Below are 19,748 nucleotides of genomic sequence, written 5' to 3'. Positions count from 1 at the left end.
GCGAAGTAAAATAAACCCAATGAAAATAACAAAACAAAATACTATTACTAATATTACTATTAAAAAAAAAACAACAGAAGTGCATAAATGAACTATATTAAAGTTGTAGGAGAGAAGACTAAGTTTTGGTTAAAATAAATCTCAGTTAAACAGACCTTTCCTTAAAAAAGCTTTTGGGAATAAGTCATATTTATGATTTTCTGAGATTTAACAAATAACATTTATTTCCTCCATTCTGTTATTTCATATTTAATAAATTAATTAATCATTCAATAGTCTAGCTACAATACAAGCTACAATAGTCCTGTTCATTTTATTAATGAGAACATATCGTTTCAAAGGGACAACAGTAATGACATGCAAGTGGTGACAAAATTTTGTTTATTCAATAAATAAACACAGAGGCACTAACAGATAAGGTGAATATTTAAACCATTACATAAACTGTGGCCGTCTAATCTAACGAACATTTGGAATGATGCAAACATTCTTGTACAATCTCTCTAATTAATACATCAGAACAGTGCAGCTTTACAAAGCTTTATATCAAGTTTTACTGTTAAGCAGGAAAGTACGCTACAAAAACTTGTCCAATCTAGATATATACACACAAAAAAAAAATAACATTTAAAATAATGAGTGTGTTACATAATTTCAAATACACCATAAAAAAAGTGTAGTTTCAGAGTATTTAATATTTTTAATTGCACTGAGACACAAATGAGGCTCAGGAACTTGCATGATAAATAAATACTGAAGTTTTTTGATGCACGCACGTTTCTTTTGATGATGTCTGGATGATCCTGCATGTTGCATTTGTCCCTACATAAAGGAACGCATCTTGTGAAGTCACTGTTTTTGGGTCTTGTGGATCAGTCTGATCCCTCTTCCTGGTTCTGCAGAATGGGATCTGTATAAAAAAACGAATGGTTAGAGCGGTTACACTACCTGTTAGATGCAGTCAACTAGCTGACATTGTTACCTGTCAGTGTTCCGAGCGGAAGGACAGAATCCGTGCTGATGTCCTCGTTAGTGGGAATAAAGCTGCTCGGAGACGGCACCATGAGCACGGCTGCTTCACCCATCCCTGAAGTCTCTACAGTTTCTCCAACTTTAAGAGATGAGTCGAGAGTCTAAACGAAGAAAAGAGAATTTCATGAGCAGGAAGAAAAAGCCTTTTCATTTTTGTAATGGATTTAGAAAATGGTACCTTTTCTTCTTCTTGTGCATCTTTTGATCTCTCTTCACTCTGCTCCTCTTCTCCAGGGTTGTTTTGGTTTTCCGAAGGCTCGTCCTTCTCTAGCTCCTGCTCTCCCTCCAGCTCTGATTGGCCGAGAGGGTCCGAGAGGTCCTCTGAGGTCACCGTCTGGATGATGATGCCAGGGTGGGACATCTGGACGGTCACATTCTCATTGTCGGTCTGAAAGTGGGCGGAAGAGAGAGTGAGAGACAGAGAATTACAGGCTTTGTGACAGCACATTATTTTTGGTAACTATTTTAGTATCATTAACATATTAATATTTTAATTTTAGCTGTAATAATATATGTAAAATTCTGTAATTTAAGTTTAAATTATTTTAGCATCAGTAATATACTATTTAGTGCTCTCAAATGATTTATCACAATTAATCACATACAGAATAAAAGTTAATATATGTATGTGCACTGTGTTTATTTATACAAATATGAATTTATTTTCAAATATTTACATGAATATACATGTATTTATATTATTATATAATATATACATATTTAACATATAAAGTTAACACATTTTTTTGAAATATATACATGCATGTGTTTATGTATTCATAAATACATAATAAAAGTACACAGTACACACACATATTATGTAAACAAAAACTTTTACTTTTGGATGCAATTAATTGCTGGACAGCACTAATACTATTATCATTTATAATTTATTATTATTAAATACTTTTTATTTCAGTGATTGTTTTGTGATTTTAGTACTTTAATGTCAAACTAAACAAAAAATGTTAAAGTAAAAAAGTTGTGATGTTATTTCACTTAATTTCATTTGAACAAATATGTTTTTTAGCTGATTATAACCCTTGTGCACACAAAAGACTTACGGTGAGACTGTGTAAAATAATCTGGTCTGGTGAAGACGGCGAGGCTGCAGCTGTGAGTGTGACCGTGGGATTGGCTGAGAGTGTGAGGCTCTGATTTGTTCCTGTTTGGAGGAAATACGTTCCAGGGGTGCCGGTGGGTTGCAGGTGAAATGACTAGCGAGGAAATTACACACATGATTTACAAACATAGCTTATAAATCTTGTAGCCCTATAGAATGACCAAAGTCAAATCTGAGGTACTCACAGGCAGTAATTCAAAGGTCTGTAAAGCCCCGGAGTTCAATGTGATGGTTTCACTGTCTGAGGCACCGCTGGCACCGTCTGAAGAAGCTGTGAAGAGAGGAAGTGGTGCAGATTCATATTCAGATTCAAACTTTCACATAGCATCTTTAAATTGTAATAAAATAAAAAATTTAAATCCAGATTATTTTTCCCAAAATGCATCAAATCCATTGAATCAAAATAAAAGTTATTTTTCAAATTGAAACTACACAAAGTAAGCTGATCCACATATAATCTAATGCGATTTATGAATGTGATATTGCATGGCTCATTAGTGATATTAAAATGCCGCTCTGATATCTGAAAGCACGAGTTATACTAAGCACAAGACGGTTTAGAAAAAGAGGGATAAAACATGACAGAACAAAACATTGATTAATCGCATTTTGCATACAATTAAATTTACAGATACAATACAGATTTTTTCTGCTCAAAGTGGCGTTTATCGCTTTTTTCATTCCACCGAAAGTAAGCCAGCAGTCCTACAAGTATATTACGCAGGAGGCAGTACTAACATAACTTTTAAATGACACACTTGTTATTCTACAACAGTAATAACCACTATTCACAGGTTATTTGACTCACAGACATGTGTGATCTGCACTGGAATCTGAACGGGGATCTGCAGTGCTGTGACGGGGCTGGGCGAAGCGCTAGCAGATCGAGAACCGACCACCACAACCTTGTTCATCGCAGACGGCGGTGCCTCCACGACGTCCTGAAGCCCTTTCAACAAGACTACACGACAGACAACACCGCTTCAGTGTCTGAACTCACATTATGCTCAACTACAAAGAGCGTGCCTCACCAGGAAAGAGAAGTTCCTTGTGATTGGCCACTTGTCTTTTGATGGTCCACCATTTGCTGCGGAGCCACTGAGGCGAGCGAACGCTGCTCCAGCCACCGGCCAGAATGTCCCAATTAATTTCATTCTCATCCTCCACATCCAGTTCGGCTATCCTGCTCACGCACAGATATGGTTAATTATTCATAATGAGTCTATGAATAGGTATTGTGAATTTTGCTGGGAACTACCTGCGAACGAGGTTGATGTCATCTTCTTTGGTCCACTCCGTGCCGCCGCTCTGTTTCCAGTTAAGGTAGTTGAGCCATTTGGAGCGGCACTGTTTCTCTGAGCGCGTGCCAACAATTTCAGCCACCGATGCCCAAGAGACTCCCTGAGTTACAACATCACCCGCCTCTGTGCCTGTCAACTCGTGGACCACCTCCGCCAACCTTCTCTCCTCCTCCTCCGTCCATTTACCTAAAGCATGAGAGTTTATGAGAGTGTCACACAAATAAATAAGCATGATAAAAATAAACTGGATAATAATACAGTATTTTTTAGATAATTGAATTTTTATTTTACATTTTCATTTTAATATTTTCTGCTATTATATTTTTTGTAATAATTCGGTTTTTGTTAAATATTTTATATAACAATATTAAGTTATAATTTAGAAGTATATTTGTTTGTGTGTGTGTGTATTATGTATATATATATATATATATATTTTTATATATATATATATATATATATATATATATATATATATATATATATATATATATATATATATTATTAAAATGCACATTTGGAAAAACTGACCGGTGTTACATGTGTCCTTCATGAGACGGCAGCGGTCCTTCACAGACGATGCACTGCGACCAAGTACCGCCCCTATGGTAGCCCAATCATTTCCATGTTTCTCCCTTAGCCTATTAACACACACACAATTTTGACACATGTTGATCACACATTCAGGTCACACTTCACGACATTCAAGATTCATGGCTAAACTTACTCTTTCAATTTATTGATCTCCTCATCAGTGTATCTAAACGACAAGAATAGCACATATCAAATATCACACCAGTCACTTTGGGTGCATAACTGATTCAGTTTGGATCTAAATATGTTTAAAGGATTAATAAAAAAAATCCAACTTACTTGCCTACGTGGTTTCGGTTATCGTACATTCGTAACACACGCCTGTACACAGCGAACAACGGCCTGTTCAAACCACATGCTATACTGCGGTAAAAATCCTTCCGCTCTTCTTTCGACATCTCAAAGATGATCTCTGCAGGGTCCCGAATCCCTCGGTTCTGAGTCAGGGTGCACAGAAAGATGAATAGTGAGGGTGCGAATCAAAGATGGCACTTCCAGCAAATGTGATACATCTATAATGCATGCTCACCTTTAAATAACGCTCTATGTTGGTCATCAGGAGATCAATCTCCTCTTTTGACCACATACCCTGTTTCCATTTGTGACCTAAGAATATATAAAAGAATATACAATGTGTGTACTGAAATCAGGTCCTATATTTCATATGCTGGGTTTGCATGACAATACAGAGTTGTATCAATAAGAAATATGTTTTACCTTTATTAACCAGTGTGTCTTTATCCTCTTTTGTGGTGAACCAGGCTTGACTGACAGCAGATACATCTTTACCTTTTTTTTGGGCAGAAGAATCCTGTTGGCAAACAACATTTTTACATTTATATACTACCTAAATAATCAGAAATGAACTATTAAAACCATGTAAAGCAATTAAAGATGATAACAAAGCTGTATAGCACTCATAAACATTTTTTTACTGTTTCAGAAGGATCGTCTGATTCCAGCTCCCCATCTCTCATCTCTGTAGCAGTCATTGTCACCTCGAAACTTTCATCACCTTCTGTAACTAAAGTCAGCACAAACCAAATTTACAGTTTAACGCATTCTATCATCAGTAAGTGCGAGTGATGCATGCAATTGTTTTTTAAAGTTAATAATTTTATTTACCATTTTAAATTACATTTTAAAATATGCATTATTATTATTTTTATGTTTAAATGTAATATATATAATATAAAAGTATTTTTTTTACACTGTTTACTGTGTATATTTACTATGTATATATCCTTATATAAGACATAAATTACAAGATTATAAATATATGCATGCAAATATTTTCACAGTATATGCTGCATGTGTGTGTATTAATATATACACAATACACACACATAATAAACTATACACAATACACACATTTGTAAACAAAACCTTTTTTTATTACGTTTGACAGAACTTATATATTTGTAACTACATGTATAAGTGATATATAAGTATACATAAGTAAAACATAAGTAATCAGCATTTGTAAATAAAAAACCTGTACGCAAATTTAAATCATTTTTTAATCTGTATTTCTACTTCTGTGCATAGTATATTATTATATAGTGCATAATGCTATATTCCATATGTCCACATACTGCACTGGAAGCTCCTGTCACCGAATCAAATTCCTTGTGTGTGTAAATATACTTGGTAATAAACTCGGCTGGCTTCTGACTATTTGAATTATCATTTGGTGTAAAAGTCACCTTAATTATATAAACAGTGTACAAACATGTGCCTTTGTCCGTTTATACTCACTTGGCAGAGTGACAACAGAGTACTCCGTCGAGGTAGAGTCCTGAGGGTCTTCTCCATCTTCATTGGACAACCGCAGCCGTTTGTGAACAGGTTCGGTGGTCCCGTCTGATCCCAGATCCTCCCCATCTGCGTGTCCAAACCACACGAGCACATTATATAAAAATTACAATATAATACTGCACAGCATCACGAGACGGTTCACGGGTTGTGATCGTTTGGAGGTTGTTTTACCATTCTGAGGGCAGTGCAGAATTATGTTCCCATCAGTATCCTGAGTAAATGTGACAGAATTGACGGATTCAAGAGTCACAGTGGCTGGGACATCTCCTGTGTTCATGCTCAGCCTACAGGTTAAAACACACACACACAGTTAAATAGACTCACTTTTAATGTGTTAAAGTGTGTTAATGTGTTAAACCTCAACACTTTATTTGCATTATAATGAATATTCAGTATACTAATGCAAAACTGTAATGCAAAATATATGTGCTGTTTAGACAATCTGCTTGCATATATATATATATATATATATATATATATATATATATATATATATATATATATATATATACATACACACACACACACTCATACACATATATATTTCTATTTTCTATTTCTCCATAGGCCAACGCAAACCTTATTAAAACACAAATGTGTTCAAACTCTTTTTTATGAAGAAAGCCGAATAAATGTTATGCACCATTTTGATTATTGCCTTCTTGTAAATTTCCTATGTGCTCCTGTAATATAAGCAGATGGTAATAACGAGACGCCATGTTTATGTGCAACATGAAGCCGTGAGGTATCGACGGCATTTATTCGATGGTGGTGCGTTGTTTTTCATGTAAAGAATGGAAAGACACGAGTCCAGAGCACAGAGGTGAGCGAAAGTGAAATTTAGCTTTGGTTTTGGTACTTACTTCCTGTTTTGGGTACGGGGACTTCGCAGTGACCAGGATGAAGGCAAATACCAGGATGGAGGATACGCTTTTTTTTCTGCCTCTCCTCATACAGAGCGGAAGCGTCTACAGAAGCCCGCTGGTGACTTCCGCTTCTGAAAGCGGTTTGAGTTTTTTGACTGAATGCTCGCTTGTGTTTTAAAAGCGCACATTTATGTGGGTTGCCATCTTATGTGTGATTTAGTTTAGTAGAGTAAAGCATAATTATGCTGTAAACACATTCGAATATATTAACACGCTTTCTTATTTATTCCAGCCTCAGCAGCGCCACCTGCTGTTGAACATAAAGAAAGGCTGTCATTTTTATTTTATTGTGCTTTCTTGTATATTTTTTTAAAAGTCTGTGAAGACTTGCAGTCGTACTTACGTTACCAGTATCGTTCTATTAATGGCAAAATGTTGAAATAAAAGTAGATAAAAAAATTAAATGAAAATGCTCAGAAAAATGAATAGCAAAATAGTGATATGTATTTTAAAGTAATGACATGTATAAAAATATGTATTTTCCTGTACATAGATACATAGGCAATAGATAGCCTAGTGGATCAAACAACAAAAAGTAATTTTTACAGTCCTACAGAAATTTAAAAAATAAATAAAAATAAAAAGAAGATAATCGCGCGTGTCTGCACAAACATATTTTGCAGATGTTTATGCAATGAATTTCCGCTCACTTGTCGTTTCCTGTTTTCATCTTGTTTTCGTTTCTTCCCGACAATAAATAGGGTATGTAATAGTGTAATATTACTGAATTATTTATTGCTCTCTATCTCTCTCTGTCACGCTCTCCCAGCATGACTTTCTCACTAAGGGTCCTTTTAATGAAAGCACATCGCGTGTTCAACCACACGGCGTTTTATTAGTCCGTATCTCATTTATTTTTTGGAGCAAGATCATTTAGCGAATCTTAAATTTAGCCGAGTTTGCAAAAACGGTTAACTTGGCCTAAATAAAAGATGCCGTGTGAACTGACTGGAGACTAGACGGCCGTGACGTCAGACGTCAATCAGAGCCCGTGCGCGCAAATACAGTAGGAGCTTATCGTTGAACGGAGCGCATTTCGGTCCGTAGTTCGCGCGTGCACACCGCGAAACCGCGTTGTCTTTATTCGGATCCTAGGCACCTCTTGTTTTCCTTTAATTCCAGCCTTATGAGATGGAGAAGAGGGCGCTTTGGACATGCTGTTATCTTGTGCGCTTTGTAACCCTCTTACTCTGCGCACGAGCGTCAGGCAACCTGCCACTGTGTAAAGAGGTAAACGACAGCGTGCCACCTTTTTGCGAAACAGTTACATATACGCATATTATCTGCCGTGGCTATTCTGTTTTATACGTATAAGCAGGCGCGTTTCGCTTTCGCGTGTTTTTCTGTTTGAAATTAATGCAAAATGTTACTCGCGTGGTCGCGCGCTTCTAAAACGCCTTTAATGCGCATCGTCGTGATTACGCGTTGATCATTTTAATACACAAATTATAGTTGTGTATGCACAAAACAGCAAGAAGAACATCTTGTTATGGACGTTAAAATGGTTACGGACGAGGATCCTATAATATGATGACGCTGCGCTCGGCTGGCCTATCGGGTGACAGCTCGATTATTGCGCGTTATGCGCCGCATTTGCTTTAGAGCTTGTAAAATGTATTTATAGGAACTTTAAGCACATTTATACAACGCGAATGGGTCTCCACCCTCCATTTAATTTGAAGAGACCGTGGTTGTTCTTGCCTCATCCATATTTGCATACAAAGACCGGCTTATTAAAGGGACACTTCATCCAAAAATGAACGGACGGATGCTGGGCAAAATCACAGACTCAGTTACAAACTGTGAACACAAAATATAAGGTTACTTGTAAATATATATATATATATATATATATATATATATATATATATATATATATATATATATATATATAGATTTATATAACATCTTTCCATTGATGTATGGTTTGTTATGATAGGACAATATTTGGCTAAGATACAAAATACAGAGAAAATCGTTGCAAAGCATATCACTAATCATAAATTACGTTTTAGTAAAATTACACAATGTGTTAATGGACCATAATCTATACGTAATATCCTAATAATTTTTTTTGGCTTAAAAGAAAAATCTACAACGCTGACCTACAATGTTTTGTTGTCCATTGCTACCTATGATTTACAATTGAGGTCCAGGATCACATTTGCTGTTACTGCATAGAAAAAACATTCAACTATATATATATAAAATGCGCTTTTGGAACAACACGGGGCGAGTAATGATGATGCCATCTTAATTTTGGGGTGGACTGCTCCTTTAAGAGAATTGTGGGGGATGCTGGCAGGTGCAGGTGCACCATTAGTGATAATGTGTGTGCTGTAATCAAACATTACCAGATGACAGGCACCTCCAGGGGGATGTATTTATCATCTTCCAGAAGGCAACAACTTTATTACACAGTATTGGCGGTATATGTAATTTAATATGTGGGATGCGCTCTTACCTGTGTGTATGTGGTCAATTTGGCTTTTGTGTCTAGCATGCCCCTAAAGGAGCGGAGAACAATCTCTGCGTTTCAGAGCATTGCGCTGATTTGCATAACAGATCTGTCAACAAAGACGCACACAGAGGAGGTATTTAGTGGCCTCATTATTTCAGGTTGCTATCGGTGTATCTTCGGAGTCTTCATTCATTACCATCCACAACCAAATGCAATGAGTGATCATCATGACAACAGTCACAGGGCTCCTGGCCGTTGCCCTGGCGACTGTTCGGGGACAAAAGGCAGATAGTCCCCATCCCCCTGCTATTGTACACACACATGATATCTGGTGTCTGAGTTTTGAAAACAGTAAAAGATCAGGTAGTGGTGAGTGGGGTAAGATGTTAAAAAAAAAAAGGCAAATTATGTTACATGACAATATATTATGAAAGGGAACTTTCTGACTTTCTGTAAAGCTGCCTATGTTCGAGAAGAGCACATTTACTTTATTTTTGGCCTAAAAAACATTTGTTTTGCACATGTATCCATGATTTTTTTTCCTGTAAAGCTGCCTGTGTTTGAGAAGAACACATGAGCAGTTTTATTTTATTTTATTTATTTATTTTTATGCACATCAAATTGTCCATGATTGTACACATATCCATGATTTTATCTTAGATCATTTATTTATTTATATTTTTAAGCATGTTAAAATAAATTTTGTCCATGGGTTTCATTTTTTTTATATTTCATTTTATTTAATCTTAACACAAAACAGTAGCTGTGTGGTGATGTAAACTTCGAGATAAGCTGTGTTCCAGTGGCGAAAGCAGAAAATATTAACAAATGAAAAAGGAAAAAATACTGAATTAAAACATTAAATATGACACTCTTTATCGTTGTTGGATTATAAAATGCTCACCTTTAATGAGCATTATTGTGGTTGATGTGTCTGAATATAAATGTCTATAATATGTGTTATAGACAGACTGCTATACATTTAAAATGTGAAATATTTAATATGATATGATAAAATATTTAATTTATTAAAATATTCTAAATGTATCTTTTTTTCTTGCTGGTTTATGAAAAAAGGTCACTTTTAATGACCATAACTTGTGTCTGATGTATATGTTGATATCTGCATGTGTGTTTCAGACAGACTACTACTTTGAGTACACAGAGTGTGACAGCACAGGCTCCAGATGGAGAGTTGCCATTCCTCACAGACAGGGAAGCTGCTCAGGCCTTCCAGAGCCTGTCAGAGGCACAGACTGCAGTAAGAAAACAAGCACTCTTAATGAGCATGCATCGCATTACTTCTAATCAAACGGCATTTCATTCATTTCATTCGCTGGGCTTACTTCTTGTACAGCTTTTTCTTGTGAAGCTGGGGAGTTTTTAGAGATGTCATCCCAGCAGTGCACGTCATGTGCGGCCGGCTCTTATTCGCTGGGCAGCGGCGTGCGTTTTGACCAGTGGGACGCCATTCCTGCGGGATTCAGCAGTTTGGCCACATACATGGACTCAGGAGGTTCAGGAGACGACTCAATGACCTGCAACAAGTCAGTGCCAAGTTACAGAATGAACAGAAATCCATATATTCTATGATATATCCACATATTCTAAAGCTACCAGTTAACTTTTAATTGCAGTTCTTCATGGACACCTCAGGGAAGTCACTTGGAATCCAATCGTGACGACTGCACAGTGTCACTGGTGTATGCAGTGCATCTCATGAAGCAGGGATCCGTCTCCTTTGACTATCAATATGTCGACAGCAACGTCTTCTTCGAGTTCTTTGTGTGTTAACTTTATACATCTTCCAGTTATTGTTCTACAAACGTGTTGAAGTGAAAATATATCTCTAAAAATATTGTTTTATTTAGCGCTGTCAAATGATTTTTCACAATGAATTATATCCGAATTAAGTTTTTGTTTCCATAATATAAGTATGCAAATACACACACATACATGTATTTATTTTGAAAACATTTACATGTAATGACATGCATCTATGTATATTATTTATAAATATATTTAAAATATAAAAATAGCATTTCTCTTGAATATACATGCTTGTGTGTATTTATATATATATATATATATATATATATATAATAAATATACACAGTACACACTCATGTATTATGTAAACAATTTTTCTTATTTTGAAAGCATTTAATTGCTTGACAGCACTAGTTTTATTTCTGATGCAGATTCAGAATGATCAATGTCAGGAGATGGACCAGACAGGGAGTGAGAAGTGGATCAAACTCACCTCCAATGGAGAGTGGGGAACGCATACGGTTAGTGATTTTATTCGTTTTTAAAGGGATAGTGCACCCGAAATTGAAAATTCAAGCATCATTTACTCACCCTCATGTTGTTCCAAACACGTATAACTTTCTTTCTTCTGCTGAACATCAAGTCTGCTTTTTTGAGAAAGGTTTGGAACTAAATGCGAGTGAGAAAATGATCACAGAATATACATTTTTGGGTCAACTGTCTCTTTGAGAGTGCTGTAGTATTGGTGTGTAGTACAAGCTGTTTCTGGTTTATCACAGGTAAACTTGAAATCAGGAACTAATATTCTGTACTGGAGAACCACAGGAATGCTCTTGGGTGGGAAGCCAGTGAAGCCAGTCCTTTTGAAGAACATCCAGATCGAAGGTGCGACATTCTGATGAAATCACATCTACTTGGTGTCTGAGACCTTTCTTTATGACAAATCAATTCAGATGCAGTCTGAATATATATATATATATATATATATTTATTTATTAAAAATTTTTTTTACTTTTTTTTATGTTTTGTATACAGGTGTGGCGTACACCTCAGAGTGTTTTCCATGCAGGCCGGGCACCTTCAGTAAAACCCCAGGCTCCTCATCATGTGACCTTTGCCCCAGGAACACTTACTCTGGAAAGGGAGCCAGTTCATGTACATCATGCTCCAAAACACAGTACTCCCGTAAGAACACACAAAGACAATCATTCAGACGATTTCCTGTATTCTTTGCCGCGCCAAACAATCCACAAATGGCTTCTAGTTATAATTTTAGCATGAATCCAACAAAATTCAGTAACTAAAACACTTTTTTAGTGTGTATAATGTCTCTAGTATAACCACACGTCCATTTAGTTTTTCTACTGTATTCATACCTACTGAAGATAATGACTGAAAAGTAGTTTGACTTTGATGTCAGTAGAAAAAACAAAACCAAAATCTAGACATTTTAGAAATTCTGGCTCAAAGAAAAGACCACATATGGTCACCCTAATGTTCCTCTATGTGTGTGTGTGTGTGTGTTCTAGATGAGGGATGGTCGCAGTGTAAGGAACGACCTCCTTGTTCAGAGAAAGACTATTTTCAAATTCACACAGCCTGTGATAGTGACGGAAAGGTAAGGAAATTGTAATGCACAATGCAGTGTTTTGTTGTAAATTATATGCTCAGAACTTTTCATTGCTCACTTTTATATTTCTGTATTATTTCAGACCCAGATGCTGTACAGGTGGGTGGAGCCTCAGGTGTGTGTGGAGAATGTGACTGGCGCTGTGACGCTGCCCCCTTCTGGAGAGAAAGAGGACTGTCCGCCCTGCAACCCAGGCTTTTACATGCACAACTCTTCCACCTGTTTACCCTGCCCTCAAGGCACCTACTCTGATGGCACCACGGGTATATAGAAACACATTAACATAGATACATATTCATGTATTATGCAACACTGTTGGTTTACTGGTACTGGTGTGTAACAGAGACGATTTGTTTTGGCACAGAATGTCAAAGATGCCCGGGAGGAACCGAACCTTCTTTGGGATATGAATACAAGTGGTGGAACATCCTGCCGAGGAATATGAAAACATCATGTTTTAATGTGGGCAACTCCAAATGTGATGAAATGAATGGTAAGATTAGTAGAAATGGTTAAAAATACATTTAGAAGTTTTTCAACAAATTTAAACACTTTAAGTTGAAGTACAAAGGTTGCTAAAATAAAAAGTAATTTATCATAAACAAATTATATATTTATAATAAAAATGATAATAGCACATATTTAGGACCACACAATTACTAGACATTTAATACAAAAAGAAAACTGAAAGCTAACATGCACACACACAAACCTACTAAAATATTTAAAATAAAATAAAAATGTGAAGTTCAATAGAAATAATATTCAAAACTTTTATTACTTTTTACAAAAACACAAAAATCTCATTAATAATAAATAGCATAATAATTTATGTAATATAAATTTAATATTAGCATATATTACTGTTTTAGTCTTTCTAGTTCAAAATTCTCATCAATGTGTTGCTGATTCTTGTGTACACACATGGAAGCAAACGGTCTACGTATGATCCGAATCTCGTTTGTTTCTGTAGGCTGGGAAGTTGCTGGTGACCATATCCGTAGTGGAGTGGGAGGCTCAGATAATGATTACCTCATCTTAAATTTACGAGTGCCTGGATTCAAGTGAGTCAGATCTACAATTCCAGTATTGAAATGTTAGTTGTGCGTACAACATTTACAAGTGGACTCTTTTTTTTTTTTATCCCTCTCAGACTTCCTACTTCTGTGGACGATGCTTCAGCTACAGAGTTCGGCCGAATCACATTTATCTTCGAGACCAACTGCAGCGCAGACTGTGAACTCTATTTTATGATAGTAAGACAATAACTTAACCGAAACAGTACAATTGTGATGTGATATGTAGAATTGCTATTGTTATGAAATTTTTTTTCATAATGTGCTCTGAACATTAAAAACATACAGTTAAAAAAAAGTGTTTAAATATAATTGATTTCGCATTGTGTCTAACAGTGCCCATTAGCTGTTATAAATTCACTGTAAACACGGCTTCTTGGAGCTTACTGGTTTTATAAAATCGTAAATCCATATACGTTGCAAGGTTTCACAAAATAAAACAGAGCAAATAAAGTGTAATCGTATTAATAAAAACATTATTCTTCCGCCAAACAATGTAGTCCCAATGTAGCGAACAGTTTATAAATAATGCTTGGGAATAATAGTCCAGTCATCATAACGAATTAATCTGCAAGTTGTTTACTAAATAAATGCGTTTCCTCCATAGGACGTAAACAGGAAGAGCACAAATGTTGTGGAATCATGGGTAGGGAGTAAACCGAGACAAGCGTACACCCACACCATGACCAAAAATGCTTCGGTTTCATACACATGGGCTTTCCAGCGCACCAACAAAGCCTCTGATGCAAGTATTCACAACAGAAATAGAGTATAGATACCTTTTCGTAACGTTGAAAAGTACTCTTTCTCTCCCAGGTGCGTCAGTATGTAAATGACATTGCGAAGATCTACTCGATCACGGTGACTAATGCGATGGACGGCTCGGCGTCTGGTTGCCACGCTTGCGCCATGATGAGTCAGCAGGACGGCTCTTCCTGTGTTCCCTGTCCTGCTGGACACTTCATCAACAAAGACACCAACCAGTGCCAGGAATGCCCGCCCAACACTTTCCTCTCTGGGCATCACATTTACGGCCAGGAGGCCTGTCAGCCCTGCGGTCCTGGAAGCAAGAACAACAAGGTACGAGTAAAACAAGAGGCAGTGCATGACTATGTTGGTTTTTTTACACTGTTTAACATGCGACATTGCGTGTGTCCAGGAGCACTCTGTGTGCTTTAACGATTGCACCTTCTCGCATATGGATCAAAACCGAACGCTGACCTACGAATTGAGCGCCTTGAGTACAGTGGGGTCGATCATGAATGGGCCTAGTTTTACCTCCAAGGGAACAAAATACTACCACCAGTTTAATATCAGTCTGTGCGGGGCTGAGGTACTATACACATATCTCTATCTTTAGCTGAATAAAAATAGACTGCTTTGATAGAAATAGCTTTCATTAGCTCTTAAGATCATCGCAAAGTGCATATTTTGTTCTCTCTCGTAGGGGAGGAAGGTGGCGGTGTGCACTGACAATGTGACGGATCTGTCCAGTAAGGACCTGCAAAACGAATCCGCTGACCTTAACAATTTCGTCGAGACTTTTGTGTGCCAATCGACCATCATCCCTGCGGATGGACGGGGCTTTAGAACATCACTGTCGTCTCAGTCCATCAGCCTGGCTGACACTTTCCTTGGTGAGCTTATTCTTTAACAGTATTTAACATGTACGAGCCATTTAGAAGTTTGGCCTCAGTGAGTATGTTCGAAAGAAGTCTCTTATGCATATATTTGATCAAAAACTGAAATATTAAGAAAACAGCTGTTTTCCATGCTAATATATTTTAAAATGAAAATGATGCAACATTAACACTCCAGTCGTCAGTGTCACATGATCCTTCATGTATAATCTTTTTTGTATTGAAATGCAGAGAACATATGTGAATTATTTCCACCTCTAATCTACAATGACGTTTTACATGGCACTTTTACATTTAGCTGCCTTCAAAATATAGGTGTTTAATTAATAGGTGTTCGTTCTTCTATTTCTCAGGAGCTTCTGTCCACAAAAATCTGGATGGGGTCACCGTCAGCTCAGAACTCTTTCCTGAGTCTTCATGGAAGGTTCCAGATATCAACTTTTTCTATCGGTAAATAAAGAAAGATGAACTTGTTTAAAATAGGTAGTTAAGTGCAATGATGGTATTTCTCATGGTATTTTTTTTACTTCAGCTCTCCACAGCCCACAGCATCCTGTCTGAACGGCCGTAGCACAGTCGTGACTCTGCGTTGTAACCCTGAGAAGAGTGCACGCGGAGAGCTCACTGTGCCAAGGTGCGGGTCTTTCTATGCTTATTATCTGTATTTGTTCACAAACGGATGTATTTTAGGACCAAGTTAACATTAAATCTCTTTAACGCATTGCATTTTTGTATTAAAATGTGATTAAAATGCGCATAGCTGAGTAAATGGAGAAAAATATTCCTTATGGGTAATAGATTTTTTAATAAAACAGATTGTGTGACATAAATTTGCATTTTTCAAATTTGTATATGGTGAATTATCATCGAAGCTTAATAGCTGAAATATTACCCGTGAGTGAAACGCCGTTATTAATATAAATGCTAATACTAATAGCATTCAAAGATTTGCAGGCCGGTTGCAAATATGCAATGCATATTCAATGTTTGCAGATTTGCATTTACACTTTTTCAAGTTTGGGAAATGAGAAATGTTGATTTTGTGAGTGAGGTGGGTTCCAAATGCATTGAAATGGACCCTTTAAATGACTGATTAAGTACATTTACAAACTATTTTAATTGCTCGAAGGAAGGACAATGTGGTAACTTTAATCACAGAAAACACTTTTTAATTGTGTGTTTGTGTGTTTAGCAAGTGCCCAGCAGGTACATGTAATGGCTGTGAGTTTCATTTCCTCTGGGAGAGCTATAGCGCCTGTCCTCTCTGCACCGAAACCGACTACCATTCGATAGAAGGAGCGTGCAAAGGAGGAGTGCAGGTACATCTCTTTCCACAAATGCATTCGATACAATTTCTTTGGCCCCTTTTTGATTAATCATGCATCCTTTTCATAAAAGGACACCCTCTATGTGTGGAATGAACCCAAATTTTGCACTAAAGGAGTACCGCTCCCGAACAAAACCTCCGCCCACTGTGAGGTGGTCAGCCTATGGGTGAAGGCCGGAATTGGGGGCGGAGCCTTCATGGCTGTCCTCTTGGTTTCTCTCACATGCTATTTCTGGAAAAAGAACAAAAGGTAACAAGCTGTCAATGGAAATTCAGCTGGGATGCAAGAAGTGCTTTTAGATTTTTGACCCCTTTTTTCTTTTTTGTACAGGCTTGAATATAAATACTCCAGACTAGTGATGTCGGCCAATAAGGACTGTGAGTTACCAGCAGCAGACAGCTGTGCATTAGCAGAGGGAGAGGGGGAGGAGAATGAGGATGATGTTGTTTACTCAAATACTCCTTCGTTACTGGGTAAACTGAAAGCTATCGCAAGCAAGGTGAGTTCATTTTTGTGACGGCAAGCCTGATGCCATTACAAACTTTACTAATATTAAAAATACTAATATTTCTGATATTTAACATAATTTATATAAATTTACGTGATGTGACATATACGGACTTTCAACAAATACAAAAATATATTTTGCAAAAACTTCATATTTAAAGTGATTTTAGTGTTCTTTTATCTAGCTAAATAAAAAAAAAGCCATGTGTTGTGACTGTGATTTATCTTAAAATAATTTTATTTGTATATCATATTTTGTAAAACTTTTCAATAATTAAAATGTTTAGAAACAACATATATATATTTTGGTAAATAATTATTTATATTCAATTCTATAAATTTTAGAACAAAAATATGTAAGAATTATTTAAAAGTAAATAATTATTCAAAATAAACTGTGAAACGTCTTGGTAATTAAAGTGTTTAGAAACAAAGTATTTACATTTTCGCTGTATTTATCAAATAAACACAGACCAGGTGAACAGAACATCCTTCAAAAACATCAAAAAATCTTACGAACCCAAACTTTTGAATGGTTGTGTATGGTGCAGCAAATGGCTTTTGTTAAAACAGAAACAACTTTTGCTGAGATCATGACAAAAGTAAAAAACAAGACATTAAAAAATAATGCACAGCCTCTAAGGCTTCTGTAATAACTTGGAGATGGTACAAACACATTTTCCGTGATAATCACCATGCCACAGATGCTTATTGGGCTTAACTAAAATAAATTTTGTATAGTTTTTTTTTGTTGTTTGTCTTCATCTGATGTTTTATTTACCTTTTCTTGGCTGCAGGCAGACGGAGACAACAGCGAGTCAGTACAGCTGAAGTCTTCTCAGTCAGAGAGATGGGTTTTGGGGATAGCTGGAAAAAAAGGGCCGCTACTGACAGAAAGAAAGAGACAAACACTCATGGAGTTTTCAATGTTTTGACACTCCTTCCTCAGTTTCTGAATATCTCACACCATCCCCCGTCAAATATCTGAGAACATATCTCTATAGGGTCTCAATACAATGCGTTGTGAGTCGAAAAGCACGAACTCTCTCTAAAATTAGCCCCATAAAGTAACCGTATCACATATATACCGCTAAAACTTTCTTGCTTTCTGAACACATCACAGTATACTAAGCATACACCCACGATCTCACCCACAGACACAAGGGCATCAGAGACACATTTGCATCACGGTACGTGCGAACAATTGAACCACTATACTGCAAAATGAGCCTAAAAACTGTATGTTTGCTGGTATGTGTATATAAGAATGTTTCATTTTTAAGATATATTTTTCCTGCTTCTTCACGCACTAGCATTCATACAATTATATCTAGTGGCTGGCCAACAGATGGAGACAGAGAGTCTTACCGCCACACAGAGCTTCTTTAGTTTCATCTCAATGCCAAACATCACACAGCAGATCTAAAAGAGAGAAAAAAGGCCCTTGCTTCATGTATTACAGAGAGGACCGTCCTCTCTCCACATCTCTCCTCTCAGGAGAACAAGAGACAATACTGTTTTCTACTTTGTATTTTGTATTGTTGTGTATTTCGAGCTGTATAAAGTTACGTTGAAATATATGGTTTGTTTTACTCCCTGATTCTGTTTATGCTTTAATAAACTTGAAGAGCGCTTTAAACACGGAGCAAGTGTGTTAACCATACAGAAAAACACAAGAGAGCGGTTCATGAGAACTTTGCACTGTTAAAACATTATTTCTAAATGTACTTTGAATCTTTTTCAAACATTAACGGAACATTCCATTTAGCATTTTCCCAAGCAATATTAGAATGTCACGTTTGAATGATTTAAATTGCTCTGTAAAGTTCTGAGAACATTCGCGAAACACCCTTTAAACAGTCAATGACTTATAATTACAAAAAAATGCTAAATACTGTAACACCATATGTAAACACAAGATGTGAATGTTTAATTCCTTGGTTACGCAAAATTGATGACTTCTAAATGTACAAGAGAAAGTGCACAAGTTTCAGAAAGGGACCAATTAACTGAATATCCCATGTGTGAGATCTAGTAGAAATCAGTCAGCCAATAGACAAATTAAGCTTGCACTTACTAACATTAGCATAACAATACACTAATATGCATTCATTTAACATTTCTGCACAATGCATTTCCTAAATCGTTATTTTTATTCAGCTTTCCAGTTCTTGACTATAATGAATTCTGAAATATGAATATTGCATCTTTTACTTATTTTGGATATTTTGTAATATTCATGTCAGACAAGAACAGGTTATTTAAAACATTATTTTTTATTTAAAAGAATACATTGGTTAAACAGTAATGCACATGTCACTTGGTAATAAATTATCCTGATAATTGAATACTTTATAATGATGCAACTATTTAGTCTGTGGATCAAAATATACCTATAGCACTCACAAACTGAGTAGGAATGTATTTCAGAAAAATGACAAGAGCGACAAACGGTTGGCAGAGGTTATGGCTTATAAGTTAACTCTCATTGCATGCTTTCAGGTGCCATTGCATGATACTGTTTGTTTTCAAGAGAGGCCGT

At 36.4% G+C, this 19,748-nt stretch overlaps 2 protein-coding genes across 3 annotated transcripts; one reads left to right on the top strand and one right to left on the bottom strand.

Annotated features, from left to right (window-relative positions):
- Positions 1–364: 364 nt before the first annotated feature.
- Positions 365–6,886, bottom strand: dmtf1 (cyclin D binding myb-like transcription factor 1). 2 transcript variants are annotated; one of them, XM_043237820.1, is made up of 17 exons: positions 6,732–6,886; positions 6,040–6,152; positions 5,809–5,934; positions 4,986–5,074; positions 4,768–4,861; positions 4,580–4,656; positions 4,330–4,487; positions 4,184–4,216; positions 3,988–4,097; positions 3,414–3,642; positions 3,187–3,338; positions 2,964–3,116; positions 2,341–2,426; positions 2,097–2,249; positions 1,211–1,420; positions 983–1,133; positions 365–910 (listed from the first exon to the last, which is right to left on the bottom strand). In XM_043237820.1, the coding sequence occupies exons 2-17, from the start codon at positions 6,143–6,145 to the stop codon at positions 873–875; spliced, it is 1,965 nt and encodes a 654-aa protein (XP_043093755.1). In that variant the 5' UTR covers positions 6,146–6,152; positions 6,732–6,886; the 3' UTR covers positions 365–872. The 2 variants fall into 2 exon arrangements, with proteins under 2 accessions (XP_043093755.1, XP_043093756.1); XM_043237821.1 differs by lacking the exon at positions 6,732–6,886 and adding an exon at positions 6,512–6,681.
- Positions 6,887–7,752: 866 nt separating this feature from the next.
- Positions 7,753–18,845, top strand: LOC122343386 (endosome/lysosome-associated apoptosis and autophagy regulator family member 2-like). Its single transcript, XM_043237819.1, has 22 exons — positions 7,753–8,024; positions 10,396–10,516; positions 10,613–10,802; positions 10,893–11,040; positions 11,457–11,546; positions 11,805–11,910; positions 12,061–12,210; positions 12,555–12,643; positions 12,738–12,918; positions 13,020–13,148; positions 13,629–13,719; positions 13,809–13,911; positions 14,339–14,476; positions 14,548–14,811; positions 14,891–15,064; positions 15,179–15,368; positions 15,725–15,821; positions 15,904–16,005; positions 16,564–16,690; positions 16,770–16,948; positions 17,030–17,198; positions 18,004–18,845. The coding sequence occupies exons 1-22, from the start codon at positions 7,926–7,928 to the stop codon at positions 18,139–18,141; spliced, it is 3,075 nt and encodes a 1,024-aa protein (XP_043093754.1). The 5' UTR covers positions 7,753–7,925; the 3' UTR covers positions 18,142–18,845.
- Positions 18,846–19,748: the final 903 nt, after the last annotated feature.

The sequence above is a fragment of the Puntigrus tetrazona genome, chromosome 4 (assembly GCF_018831695.1).
Source record: "Puntigrus tetrazona isolate hp1 chromosome 4, ASM1883169v1, whole genome shotgun sequence".
Classification (NCBI taxonomy): Eukaryota; Metazoa; Chordata; class Actinopteri; order Cypriniformes; family Cyprinidae; genus Puntigrus; species Puntigrus tetrazona.
This window is presented reverse-complemented; position numbering and strand designations above follow the sequence as displayed.